General features: G+C 39.9%; 2 protein-coding genes across 2 annotated transcripts; both read left to right on the top strand.

Annotated features, from left to right (window-relative positions):
* Positions 1–279: 279 nt before the first annotated feature.
* LOC136175446 (olfactory receptor 4C3D-like) lies at positions 280–1,206 on the top strand. The gene has a single exon (XM_065945738.1). It carries the CDS (start codon positions 280–282, stop codon positions 1,204–1,206), a length of 927 nt encoding a protein of 308 aa, XP_065801810.1.
* A 12,215-nt stretch (positions 1,207–13,421) lies between these two features.
* On the top strand, positions 13,422–14,348 carry LOC136174312 (olfactory receptor 4C3D-like). The gene has a single exon (XM_065944381.1). It carries the CDS (start codon positions 13,422–13,424, stop codon positions 14,346–14,348), a length of 927 nt encoding a protein of 308 aa, XP_065800453.1.
* The last annotated feature ends 270 nt before the right edge of the window (positions 14,349–14,618 follow it).

Raw genomic sequence — 14,618 nt, 5'->3', positions numbered from 1 at the left:
ACCAGTAGGAGAATCCAAATCTCATGTAGGAAGCCCAGTGTTTTCTTGGCAAATCACACATCAAATGCAGCCCTACTGATGTTTGACAGGTGACAGGTGCTAGATGTCTGAAGAGATGCAAAATACCATGGTGAAAATAGGAAAGAATGGAAATGAGTACAGGGCAAAAATTCCAAGGGCATGTTGAACAGTGACGATTTTGTTCTAAGAAAGTCAGATCACAAGCCTTTCATGATTAGTGAATATCATCCTTTATCCCAGGAAGCTGTTGCTTACTGAATGGATGTCCTCAGGCCTCCCAACAATGTGACAGAATTTGTTCTCCTGGGACTCACACAGAATCCACATGTGCAGAAAATACTCTTCATCATCTTTCTGTTCATTTTCCTCTTCACTGTGCTGGCCAGCCTGCTCATTGTCATCACCATCTCCCTCAGCCCTGCGCTTTCTGCTCCCATGTACTTCCTTCTCACTTATTTGGCCTTATTAGATGCCTCCTTCACATCTGTTACCACCCCCAAATTGATTGTTGACTTACTTCATCAAAGAAGAACCATCTCCTGGCGAGGATGCATGACTCAGATCTTTTTAGAACACTTCCTGGCAGCATCAGAGGTCATCATCCTCACTGTCATGGCCTACGACCGCTACGTGGCCATCTGCAAGCCTCTGCACTACACGGCCGTCATGCGGCAGGGGCTCTGCCAGCTCCTGCTGGTGGCGGCCTGGGTCGGGGGGGTCCTGCATGCCTCAGTGCAGATCCTTCTCACCATGGACTTGACCTTCTGTGGTCCCAACGTCATTGACCACTTCACGTGTGATTTCTTCTCACTGTTGGAGCTTGCCTGCAGTGACACCTACATACCTGGAATGGTGGTGGCGGCCAACAGCGGGGGCATGTGCTTGCTCATTTTTTCCCTGCTGCTCATCTCCTACATAGTCATCCTGAGCTCCCTGAAATCCCATGGCTCTGAAGGACGGCGCAGAGCCCTCTCTACATGTGGCGCCCACTTTACAGTAGTGGTGCTCTTTTTTGTGCCTTGTGTGTTCACCTACACGCGTCCTGTGGCCACTTACCCTGTGGACAAGTGGGTGACTGTGTTCTCTGCAATCCTCAGTCCCATGTTAAATCCTATCATTTACACAGTGAGAAACACAGAGGTGAAAAAAGCCATGAGGAATCTGATGAAGAGAAGAGTAGTGTAGGTGTTCAGAATGCCAATAAAGTGATGATTTATGTACATCGGGATGATTAAGTGTGAATACTCAGTTGCTAAGTCATGTCAGACTCTTTGCAACCCCATACCAGCCAGACTCCTCTGTCCATGGGATTTCCCAGGCAAGAATACTGGAGAGGGTTGCCATTTCCTTCACCAGAGGATCTGTGCAACCCGGGATCAAACTAGCATCTTATGCATTGGCAGGCAAAGTCTTCATCATTGAGCCACCAGAAAAGCACACGTTGTTTTCGCTGTTCGGTCACTAAGCTGTGTCTGCTCTTTGCCACCTCATGGATGGTAGCATGCCAGGCTCCTCTGTCCTCCACTATCTCCCGGATTTTCTCAGATTCATTACCATTGAGTCAGTGGTGCAATCTAACCATCTTATCTTCTGCTGCCTCTTTTCTCCTTTTGACTTCAATCTTTCCCATCCTCAGGGTCTTTTCCAATGAGTTGATCCTTTCTACCAGATTGCCAAAGTATTGGAGCTTCAGCTGCAGCGTCAGTTCTTCCAGTTAATAGTTAGGGTTGATTTCCTGTATGATTGATTTCTTTGATCTCCATGCAGTCCAAGGGAGTCTCGAGAGTCTTCTCCAACACCATGGTTCAAAAGCATTGATTCTTCGGCATGCAGCCTTCTTTATGATCCAACACTCACATCCGTACTTGAGTACTGGAAACACCATAGCTTTGACCATATGGACATTTGTCCGCAAAGTGACATCTCTGCTTTTTAATATGCTGTACGTATGTTATAGCTTTACCTCCAGGTAGCAATTGTCTTTTAACTTCATGGCTGCAATCTAGTTCTGCAGTGAATCAATATGATTGTGATATTGACCATATGGTGATGCCCATATGTAGAGTCATCTCTTGGGTCATTTAAAAGGGTGTTTGCTATGGACAGTGTGTTTTCTTGACAAAACTCTGTTAGCCTTTGTCGTTTTTCATTTTGTACTCTAAGACCAAACTTGCCTGTTATTCTGAATATCTCCTGACTTTCTACTTTTGCATTCCAATCCCCTGTGATAAAAGGGATATCTTTTTTTTGGTGTTAGACCTTGAAGGTCTTGTAGGTCTTCACAGAGCCAATCAGCTTCAGCTTCTTCAGCTTCAGTAGTTGGGACATAGACTTGTGCTACACTGATGTCGAATGGTTTGCCTTGGAAGCAAACTGAGATGAGTCTGTTTTAGAGATTGCCCAAATACTGCATTTCTTACTCTTTTTTCTAACTCTGAGGGCTACTCCATTTCTTCTAAGGGATTCTTGTGCACAGTAGTAGATATAATGGTCATCTCAATTAAATTCAAGTCCCTTTTAGTTCATTGATTCCTAAGATGTCTATGTTCAATCTTGCCATCTCCTGCTTGATCACATCCAATTAACCTTGATCCATGGACCTAACATTCCAGGTTTCTATGCGATATTTTTCCTTACAGCGTCAGACTTTACTTTTACCGCCAGATGCATCTACAGTTGAGTGCCATTTCTGCTTTGGCCCAGCCGCTTCATTCTTCCTGAAGCTGTTAGTAATTGCCCTCCGTGCTTCCCCGGTAGCATATTGGACGCCTTCTGAGCAGGGGGCTCATCCTCTAGTGTCCATCTTTTGCCTTTTCGTATGTTCATGGGGCTCCCCGGGTAGGAATGCTGGAGTGGGTTGCCGTTTCTTCCTCCAGTGGACCATATTTTGTCAGAACTCTTCACTATAATCCATCCATCTTGGGTGGCCCTACATGGCATGGCTTATAGCGTCATTGAGTTGTGCAAATTGCTTTGTCAAGACAAGGCTGTGATCCATGAAGGGACTGAATAAGACTAACTACTTTATTAAATTGTCATCATCTCTGATGTGAAATCTATTATATGAATATAATACTCATGCAAGGAGAACTTTCATATGATATTACCCTGTTTTATTAATTACAGTGTCCTCAGCCATAGCATATTTTCAGTATTAAAATAGATAGTATTATCCAATTTAATAATTGAATAAATATTTAAACACTGTATCTGAATTGGTGGTAAATTTTTATATATAGAGCAAACATCAAGTCAGAATATATTGAATACTAAATAAAAAGAGAGAAAAACTTGCAGTGACATGTAGAAAAATACATGATAAATTCATCTTTGCTGAAGCAAAACAACTGGTCTGGTACTTTGGTTTTAACTGTAAATAGTCTGAAAATGGTTATAAAATATTTTTCCTTCTATCACTGTCACATCTCCAGTTCAGTTCAGTCGCTCAGTCATGTCCAACTCTTTGTGACCCCCTGGACTGCCACACACCAGGCTTCCCTGTCCAGCACCAACTCCCAGAGCCTGCTCAAAATCATGTCCATAAAGTCGGTGATCCCATCCAGCCATCTCATCACAACTTACAGACCTTAATCAGTGATACGGTTTAGTAGTGTTTCTACACAGAGAATGAGAATGTTGGATTCCATCACAGACTCAATGGACGTGAGTCTGAGCAAGTTCTGGGAGACAGTGAAGGACAGGGGAGCCGGCATGCTGCAGTCCATGGGGTCACACAGAGTCAGACACGACGGAGAGGCTGAACTGAGCTGAGCTGAAGCTGGGGATTATTGAGGGAGGCATTGCCTGCACAGGTCACAAAGACTCGGACACGACTGAGCGACTGAGCAACAGCATAATTTTTAAATTTAGTGGAGAAATCCCGGTGTACTTAATTGAGTAAGAATCAGTTTTGAACAGATTCCAGTTCTAAGATTTAATGATCTATATAGTTAGAAATGGATAAAATGTACAGTGGTCTTCAACTCTATTGGGGCAAAAAGATGATACCCTTTTAAGAAATGCTATAAAATTTGGGGGAGGTCCTTCATTAGCCTTAAAGCAATGCACAAAAGAAAGAAAATAAGACACAGTAATGTCTCCCAAAATTTCAACTTCTCTAGTCTGGCCACACCAGACTTGACAGAATGAGAAGAACTAAGCAACTGAATGGTATTTTCTGTTTTGGAGTTAGTAGGAAAAGTAGTTACTAAAATAAATTTCCCTAGGAAATAATCTATAGTGTAAATAATAACAGTTTTCTGAATAATCAGAGACTCCATGGAGAAAATGGAGACACAGCTAAGTGAAATCAAATATTTCTACAAATAACAATGCAGCCTGTCACGCTGTCTTGTCATCATGGATGAAAGATGAATTCAGAGTAACTTAAAAAGTCTTCAGTCACACAGAAGCCTTCACATCACATCACATCAAGCCTCCATATGGTGACAAAGACACCTGATATTGGGAGTCGGGCTTCCCAACCGTGCAACTTTATTATGTAAGACATTAAATTATTTTGAAATAAATAAAGCTTTGATTCCAATTCTGGTTTTATCACTTAACATGCTTGACTTTTGGGAAATTAATGAGATGGGGTAAGCCTCAGGTTCTTTGAATAAAAAATGGAGATTTCTGTCTTATTACAGTAAACGTTGAAAGTGATGCATTAAACTGTAGCACAGGAGAGATACAATCAGAACAGAATTGAAAGAGAATCGATAGTTTCGGCTGCTTCAGGAAAGCAAACTGTTAGAGGCCGGAGCAAAGGTAGACCTAACTCTCAGGAGGCTGCTGCAGAGGCCGGGAGTTGGGGCAGGAATGATCAAATCAGGGATACGTTCTGAAAGTAGAGACAACTCGATTTGCCAAAGGCATGAATGAGTCGTAGGAAATCAATAAGGGAGTGAAGAACACTGTGAGATTTATTGTCTGAGCAATGGCATTGAAGTGGATACCACTTAACAAGATAGGGTACACTTTTGCATTGTGGAAATTTTAAATTATGTATTATATATACTAAATTGATATCCAAATGCAGATGTCCAGAATTGGGGATATGGCATACAAAAATTTGAAAATAAGGGTAGATGTCAGAACTAGAGATGCAGCATTTGATAGCCTCGGCATTCACAGGTCAGGAGATGGGAACTTCCAAGTAAGGAGCCCCTGAACGGCATCTCAGTGATTTCTTATACAATCCAAGTCAGTGATCTTTTCACAGTTTGATCTATTCATGCTTGATGTGTAAATTCCTTTGTGCCTCAATAATTTTGCCTTTGTGACTGCATAATGGTACATATTTCTATATAATTCCCTTTCCATCTTTATTTGTTCTATCACTATTTCCTTAAATCTGAACTAAATTCTCTGATTTCAGTTTAATAGATATATTCCTACCCTGTAACACTTAGTATTTTGCCAATATTTTTATAATAGCTGTTTTTCCACTGGACTGGAATTTTTGATGCATCTTTATATGTTATATCCTGGGGACAGGGAACTAGGCCTTTTCAGACTTGGTCATCACAATGTGTCTGCCACATTGGACATGAACTGGTACACTATACTCACGGTTTGGCTTCCCAGTTGGGGCTAGTGGTAAGGAGCCAATGCAGGAGACAAGAGGCACAGTGTGATCCTTGGATCGGAAAGATTCCGTGGAGAACATAGCAACCCACTCCAGGATTCTTGCCTGGAGAATCCCAAGAACAGAGAGCCAGGCAGCTACTGTCCATAGGGTCATAAAGACCTGGACATGACTGGGATGACTTAGCACCCACACATTGTTTTAATTGATTGGATAAAGGACAAGGTTAACTTACAATACATTAAAAATTCCCCCCTCTTCTTTTGTAACTTATCTGGTTCTAATACATGACTTCAATTTCTATACAGATAAGACAGAACCAAGGAACGATGTAACTTATTTCATCCTATTGGTCTTCACACAAAATCCAAAGGAGCAGGAAGTCTTTATTTAATTATCTGTCTAATATCAGAAACAGAGCTAGTATTCACATCTGCAGTCTTCAAAATCCAAATTTGATACTCTTTCAACCATTTCAAAGATATCAGTGGAAAGATATTTCATCAGAACCTCTTTCATATGACAGGAATTTAAAACTTGTCTTTTATAAATACATATTCATAAAAGTTGTTTTTATGCTTAAAAGTCTAAGCAGTTGTTTCTAAGACAGCTATTTGACTTACTAGTATCGAGGATGATGTGGACAGTTATATAGAAAGAAGCATATTACTATATAAGTGTTAGAATTTTGGCTTACATTTAGTTCCTTGAATTTGTAATCCTCTTTGAAAACTACTTTAGAAGATTATTTATAAGGAATATTAAAAACCAGATAAAAATCAATACTCCACAGTTTATTTATAAGGAATAATAAAAACCAGATAAAAATCAATACTCCACAGTTAACCAAAGAGAGCATTTCTCAGCTCACTTACACAACTTAGAAGGCTTTGCTGTGAATTAATTCTGGCTTTTTTCTAAACTGGACTGTGCTTTTAAAATGTGAGTGTGTGCATGTGTCACAGAAGTTTGCACAGCTCCCTTCTTAGACAGAAAGGTCCAGCCTCCGACTTCAAGGGTACCGCGTGTTTATTTTTCACTTGGGGAGCTATTGCTTTACAGTGCAGTGTTAACCTCTGCTCTGCAGCAGTGTATACATACACACTCCCTCTCGAGCCTCGCTCCCACCTCCACTTCCCCCCTCTAGAGCATCCCAGCGCCCTCAGCTGAGCTCCCTGTGGTCCCCAGCTTCCCATCTTGCTGTTGTTCCATTGCCATGTCTTGTCCGAGTCTTTGCAACCCCATGGACTACAGCTTGCCAGGCTCTTTTGTCCTCCACCATCTCCAAGAGTTTGCTCAAATTCGTGCTCATTGAGTCAGTGCTGCTAGCTAACCACTGCATCCTCTGTCACCCCCTTCTCCTCTTCCCTTCAGTCTTTCCCAGCCTCCCACTGGCTAGCTGTTTTACACATAATAGTATATTATCTGAGAAATTAATGAACTCCATGATAGAAAAATATTCAGAAGGCATATTATTAGCAATACATGATACAGAGTAAGAAAACCACTTTTGGAAACAGGAGATATGTGTTTTATTTTACAGTATGGCAACTTTATACTCTAGAGCCTTAAACAGTTCTCCCTATTTCTGTGAGTAGTTTACTTAGGTAAACTGCAAATTGTTTCCAAGTTCTGTCTTTCTACCCAAGCTAATATGTTTACTGTCATAAATTTTGTTATGTTTGCTTCTACTTCAATTAGAAGCAACATGGAAAAGTTATGAAACCACAGCCTACCTCCCAGAACTTTTCATGCCTCGTAAACAACATAGATGATGTCTTTCTGGGATGAAAGTTCCTTCAGATGGCCTAATACATCATGAGCTCTCTCTTGACTGCTTTGCTATCCTGAGAACATTTTCTCTACCTACTATTGAAGTTTATGAATCTGCCCATAAGAACATTTTGATACATGCTTGTTTTTTTTTTTTTTGTTGTTGTTGTTGTTGTTAAATTAGTTCCTAAAACTATCAAACATCAAAACAGACCTCAACTACTTTCTGATCAGCTGTGACATGATCCATACATTTTTTGTTTTTCTGCTTTCTTTCTGGTTTGCCTTTCAAGTGGAGAATCTGTTACTATCTCTGCAGGATTTATAAACCACCTTAGATTTGTATTATAGAAATAGACTGCCTGGCATAGCTCCAGAATTCTTGTTTGAAAACTATTTTCATGGACAATCTTCACTGTTTTACATCTAAATCTGCTCTCTTTCCCTTTTCTGCTTCTCTAAAACCTTGTGGAAATGGACTAGAGAGATTTAGGGGTTCTCAAACAATCTCTCTACCCAGCACTGTAGCTATTCAAGTCAAGGCTGGATGGGCATTGAAAGGGCCATGATTGAATGGATTTCAGTTTTTCATAAAGTTGGGGATGGTGACTCTATCAGTATATGCCAATTCTGTGATTTGACTTTCTTTTATTCCAGTGTTGAAAGAGCAAGTATAAGACAATTCCATGATGATACTTCTGCAAAATTCGTATCCCCCAGAGGTCTTTAGACAGGTTACAATCCTCATTGAAACTGTTTTGGCAGCTGCTATCACAGATACTATTGCAGAACCATAATGTTGCAGTGTCCAGTCAGATTAGGTTTGGTCATGTGTTTTCAGTTCTCTTAAACTCTTTTCCTTCCTGACACATTCTGCTCACAGTGATCACAATCGCTGGGGTCAATCTAGAGTTATCTACAATTTAGTTTTCTTCTTATTAAAGAAAGCATATTTTAATATCTTGAAGTAGCTGTGATTTCACATAAAATATTTCTGAATTGAATTTGTTTGCCAAATGATTTTAATGTCAGCTTTATTTTACTAAGTAATTATAGTGGACTTCACAATTGGTGGCAGCATAAGAGTCTCATGACACTTTAGTCATAGAAAATATAATTTAAAGATAAGTGTCCCGCCCCAAGATTCAGCAGTATGGCTTCTTATTTTCCCTTGGTAAATGGTGTCTTTACTCCCTTTCTTACATTTTCTTATACAAATTGTGAGTATTATTTCCTATTTTTTATATTCTGTAGGTATGCTGCAGGATTAAATTTAAATGGCAAGTGCATTCTACCTTATTTGGATATATTTGAACACTGGAATAATTTTCATTATTATCATGTTAGTCTAATTCCAGAACTGGAACAAGAAACAACTATTTTGAAGAAGTACTGTAAACCTTATTTAGCGTGAAGTGTTCATAATATAATAGGGTTCATAATAATCATTTAATGTGCACCTGAAAGCAATATATAGAAATGATGATTACCATGACTGGTAGATCAGTAAAAATAAAATATTATGATAAAATCTAAAAATCAGATAGCTACACACCTAAGTATTTTATTTATATAGTATCAAAAATTCATGCTCTGTTTTTAAGCTCATTTACTATCAAGTATGCAAGCTTGTAAGTGGTCATCTTGGTGCTTTTTTATTTTGTGATGATGTTTTGTTTTCATGTAGACTTAAGGATGAAGTTTAAAATTAAAGATGAATATTGTAAAAGCTCTTCTCTAATGATGCCTTGTTTAAAATAATTGGGTTATTGGCAAGACCTGCTAATGATGGAGAAATACCCCTGAGGTCAATTAGCCACAGAGAAGATACTTCCTACTTTGCCCAAAAAGAGGATATGTGGTAGTGTTCTTAAGGCTTATCCAAAGATACCATTTATAAATCAGCAAAGATGCTTATTGCAGCTGAGCTAGTTGACATTTTTAATCTTATAACTTAACACTTCTTTCCTTGTGAACTAGCAGCTGCCTGGGACTTGACAATGGAGCTATGTCAGACATATTCATAGGTGAGATTATTTTTTGAAATTATATAATCTTAGATTCTCATATTTAAATGCATGTTGCAGATCATATAATCACTGCTCATCCAAACTTACCTGAGATTTAAATCCTTCTTCAGTGCACAAAGCATCAAGTGAGGTATACTCAACTACAGTACTAACAATTTAGAGGTAAACATATTTTGGGGTCTTTTATATTATAAATATACATTTAAATTCATTAGAAGAATAATATAATTAGTTACAATGAAATAACAGAGTTTCTATACAATTCAAATGTGCATCCAAAATTTCCCCACTTAATATTACAACTTCAGAAATTTTCAATGATAATGAACAATTTTAGATGCAGCTTTGTTAAAAACTACATATTATTCAAAGAAAGTGATTGTATTTTAATTATTTTATTCTTCACTTTTGAATATTCCACACTGTTTCTAATTTTCCATAGGTCTTAATAATTGTGTTGAACATATTTATACCTAGTGATCTTTCTCTTTTAAAAATATCTTACATTAGGGCTTATTCCTTGAAAAAGTATTGTGGAGTCAAAGAAAAGGGAAAAAGTAATTTATATTTCTTCATAGTCGTTATGTTTAATTCTTACTTTATTTGCATTCTAGTCTATTTTGATCTGTTGTGAGACCTTACCTCAGAATGGGGATTTCAATGAAGCTGCTGCACTTTGATTTAAGATTTGTATAAAATTTTCATCTTAGATAATTAAAAGTAAAGTTCTTTATTAATTTATTTGTGAAAGAGAAAGTTACATTTTGCCAAATACATTTTATTATATTTACTTCTCTTCTCTTTGACAAATGTACATCTCCAGTTCTCTCAGTCTATTAGTAATGCAGTATCCTGTAACTGGATTTCCCAGGTGGCGCTAGAGGTAAAGAATCTGGCTGTCATTGTGGGAGACCCAGCGAGCATGGGTTCAGTCCCTGGGTGGGGAAGATGCCCTGGAGGAGGGCATGGCAACCCACTCCAGTATTCTTGCCTGGAGAATCCCATGGACAGAAGAGCCTGGCGGGCTACAGTCCATGGGGTCTCAAAGTGTCAGACACGACTGAAGCAACTTAGCACCCACTCCTCCTGTAACTAGGAGTGATGGATACTGGACACTATAAAAGATGGGAGGAAGCATGAGAAGGAGTGGGAAGGTCATTCATATCACAGATGGGTGTGCTGCTGCCATTTGGTAATAGAATTTCAGGCACTAATAACAGTTGATAATGACACATTTATGGCATTTTGTGAACAACATACACAACAACAACAACATGATATATATAGTAAGTATCCAATAAATAGTTCTTGAATGAATGAGCTTGTAGTAGGAACTAAGTAATGGATTTTATATTATAAAGAAACCTGGGGACCGAAGACTTGATGCTTTTTAACTATGGTGTTGGAGAAGAGTCTTGAGAGTCCTGGAGTGCAAGGAGATCCAACCAGTCCATCTTAAAGGAAATCAGTCCTGAGTGTTCATTGGAAGGACTGATGCTGAAGCTCGAATACTTTGGCCACCTCATGCGAAGAGTTGACTCCTTGGGAAAGATCCTGATGCTGGGAAATATTGACGGCAGGAGGAGAAGGGGATGACAGAGGATGAGATGGTTGGATGGCATCACCAATGCGATGGACATGAGTTTGAGTCAATTCCAGGAGTTGGGGATGGACAGGGAGGCGTGGTGTGCTGCAGTCCATAGGGTTGCGAAGAGTTGCGCTTGACTGAGTGACTAAATTAACTAAATACTATTTGCTATCGTTGGTATATATATATGTATTGATGAAATTTTCTAGCCAACTCTTTCTGTTCTCCTCATTAATTTTTTTCTTATTTTTAGAACTTTGAAAATAAGTATTTTATTTACTTGATAGATCCTTATGTATTGAATACCTATGCAAGAATATTTTTTATCAAGTCTACTGAAACAGTAAATTTACAGAATATGACTATATTAAATTGTATGTAGAACAGGAAATGTTAGCCCATTCCATTATTCTTGCTTGGAAAATTCCATGGATGTAGGAGCCTGGCGGGCTACAGTCCATGGGATTGTAAAGATTTGGACATGACTGAGCATGCATGAGCACTTGTGTGCATGCACGTGCATGCACACACACACACAGACACACACACACATGGAACATAATATTGAAGAATATAATTTATAAATTAAACACACTAATTATCTTGAAAGTAAAATGACTCATAAAACGAACTTTCCAAGAGGCAATTAAATATTTCCATAATTACTTTAGAGAGTGTCAGTTCAGCTCAGTTCAGTCGCTCAGTCATGTCCACCCCATGGACTGCAGCAGGCCAGGCCTCCCTGTCCATCACCAACTCCCAGAGTTTACCCAAACTCTTGTCCATTGAGTTGGTGATGCCATCCAACCATCTCATCCTCTGTCATCCCCTTCTCCTCCTGCTCTCAATCTCTCCCAGCATCAGGGTCTTTTCCAATGGGTCAGCTCTTCGCATCAAGTGGCCAAAGTATTGGAGCTTCGACTTCAGCATCAGTCCTTCCAGTAAATGTCAGGACTGGTTTCCTTTAGGATGGACTGGTTGGATCTCCCTGCAGTCCAAGGGACACTCTAGACTCTTCTCCAACACCACAGTTCAAAAGTATCAATTTATCAGTGCTCAGCTTTCTTTATAATCCAACTCTCACATCTATACATGCCTACTGGAAAAACCATAGCTTTGACTAGACAGACCTTTGTTGTCAAAGTAATGTCTCTGCTTTTTAGTATGTTGTCTAGGTTTGTCATACATAGCTCCTTCTTCCAAGGAGCAAGCATCTTTTAATTTCATGGCTGCAGTCACCATCTGCATTGATTTTGGAGCCCCCCAAAATTAAGTCTGTCACTGTTTCCCCAACTATTTGCCATGAAGTGATGGGACCAAATGCCATAATCTTAATTTTCTGAGTGTTGAGCTTTAAATCAGCTTCTTCACTCAGAAACTATTAAACTGGTGTGCAGTTTCCTTTTAGACGTCTATTTAATTTTCTCATAAAGTAGAGAGATTATAGGTGGGCAGAGCTGGAGGAGAAGATCACTTGAACTCATCTGAGATTATGGTTTGGGGAAGGAGGCATATGCTGATCCTTGGAGAAGAGCAATTCAGTGTCAGACACTCACCACCTAATAGGTTTCAGACACTGTGGATATATTGCAGCCACTATGGTGGGGACAGTGATGAGACACACCTGAACAGCTAACGTGTTCTGGTAGGTGCTGGTGAGTTTTTGTTACCAAGGACTAATGTACATTTCTCTAAACTCCTTGTTTATGACAGACACTTGTTGTTCATGTTTTTTCTTCCCACAGATGTGAGATTTCAAATGCAAATTTTCATGCAAGGGGAAATAACTCGGACTTGTGTGTAGCTCTTCTCAGCTTATAAGACACATCTGGCGCGCTGGGAAGACCCAGAGGGATCGGGTGGAGAGGGAGGTGGGGGGGGATCGGGATGGGGAATGCATGTAAATCTGTGGCTGATTCATGCCAATGTAAGACAAAAACCACTACAATATTGTAAAGTAGTTAGCCTCCAACTAATAAACATAAATGAAAAAAAAAAAGACACATCTGAAAATTACAGTTGCTAGCCTCACAGACACAGAGGAATTCGCGGAAGTATGGAGCACTTAGATGACTTTGTAGAGTCACATAGAGTTGAAACCATTAGGGGAATCCAGATCTCATGGAGAGAGCCCAGTGCTTTATCAGTAAATTATAACATCAAATGTTGTCCTAGGTAAATTATAACACCAAATGCTACAGGTGACAAACTCTGAGTGTTTGAAGCAATGGAAAGCATCATGGAAAAAAGAAAGACTTGAAAGGAGAACTGGGGCAAATTACCAAGGATATGCACCACAGTCGCCGAGATAGCACTGTTTCTATCCTGAGACAGCCGGATCACAATGCTATCATGATTAACAAGTATCACTCTTTATTCTTTGTAGGTAATACAGGCTCAGGAAGGTATTACTTGCTGAATGGATGTCCTCAGGCCTCCCAACAAGGTGACTGAATTTGTTCTCTTGGGACTCACACAGAATCCACACCTGCAAAAAATACTCTTTGTTGTCTTTCTGTTCATTTTCCTGTTTACTGTGCTGGCCAACCTGCTCATTGTCATCACCATCTCCCTCAGTCCCACACTTTCGGCTCCCATGTACTTCTTTCTCACTTACTTGGCCTTATTAGATGCCTCCTTCACCTCTGTGAGCACGCCCAAAATGATCACTGACCTGCTGTTTCAGAGGAGAACCATCTCCTGGGGGGGCTGCCAGACTCAGCTCTTTTTGGAGCACTTCCTGGGAGGATCAGAGATCATCGTCCTCATGGCCATGGCCTACGACCGCTACGTGGCCATCTGCAAGCCTCTGCACTACACAGCCATCATGCGACAGGGGCTCTGCCAGCTCCTGGTGGTGGTGGCCTGGGTCGGGGGGGTCCTGCATGCCTCAGTCCAGATCCTTTTCACCATGGACTTGACCTTCTGTGGTCCCAACGTCATCGACCACTTCATGTGTGATTGCTTCTCGCTGTTGGCGCTTGCCTGCAGCGACACCTACAGGCTGGGAGTGGCGGTGGCGGCCAACAGCGGGGGCATGTGCTTGCTCATTTTTGTCATCCTGGTCACCTCCTACATAGCCATCCTGAGCTCCCTGAAATCCCATGGCTCTGAAGGACGGCGCAGAGCCCTCTCTACATGTGGCTCCCACTTTACAGTAGTGGTTCTCTTTTTTGGTCCTTGTATATTCACCTACATACGTCCTGTGGCCACTTACCCTGTGGACAAGTGGGTGACTGTGTTCTTTGTAATCCTCTGTCCCATGTTAAATCCTATCATTTACACAGTGAGAAACACAGAAGTGAAAAAAGCTATGAGGAATCTGTTGAAGAGAAGAGTCACTTAGGATATTCAGGATGCCAAGAAAGTGATTATTTATACACATAGGAAGGGTTACACTTGTTTTAGATTGTGAAAAAGAAAGTTAATAAATTTTGCAGATCGCTGATGTAAAAGAAAGGCCTATAAAATATTATTTGCTGAATATTTACTAACAGATTGGTATTTATTTAGCATTTTGATAACTTTTAAATTGCTTCATCAAGGCTTCAATACTCACATTCATAGTTTCAGAATACTTAATTGAAATAACAACAATAAACTTCTAGTTCAATAA

The sequence above is a fragment of the Muntiacus reevesi genome, chromosome 9 (genome assembly GCF_963930625.1).
Source record: "Muntiacus reevesi chromosome 9, mMunRee1.1, whole genome shotgun sequence".
Classification (NCBI taxonomy): domain Eukaryota; kingdom Metazoa; phylum Chordata; class Mammalia; order Artiodactyla; family Cervidae; genus Muntiacus; species Muntiacus reevesi.
The sequence above is the reverse complement of the archived record's forward strand: the minus strand, read 5'-3'. Positions and strand labels throughout refer to the sequence as shown.

Excerpts from the sequence above, each read along its gene's own strand:
- LOC136174312 (XM_065944381.1), top strand. The coding sequence starts at position 13,422 with ATGGATGTCCTCAGGCCTCCCAACAAGGTGACTGAATTTGTTCTCTTG.
- LOC136175446 (XM_065945738.1), top strand. The coding sequence starts at position 280 with ATGGATGTCCTCAGGCCTCCCAACAATGTGACAGAATTTGTTCTCCTG.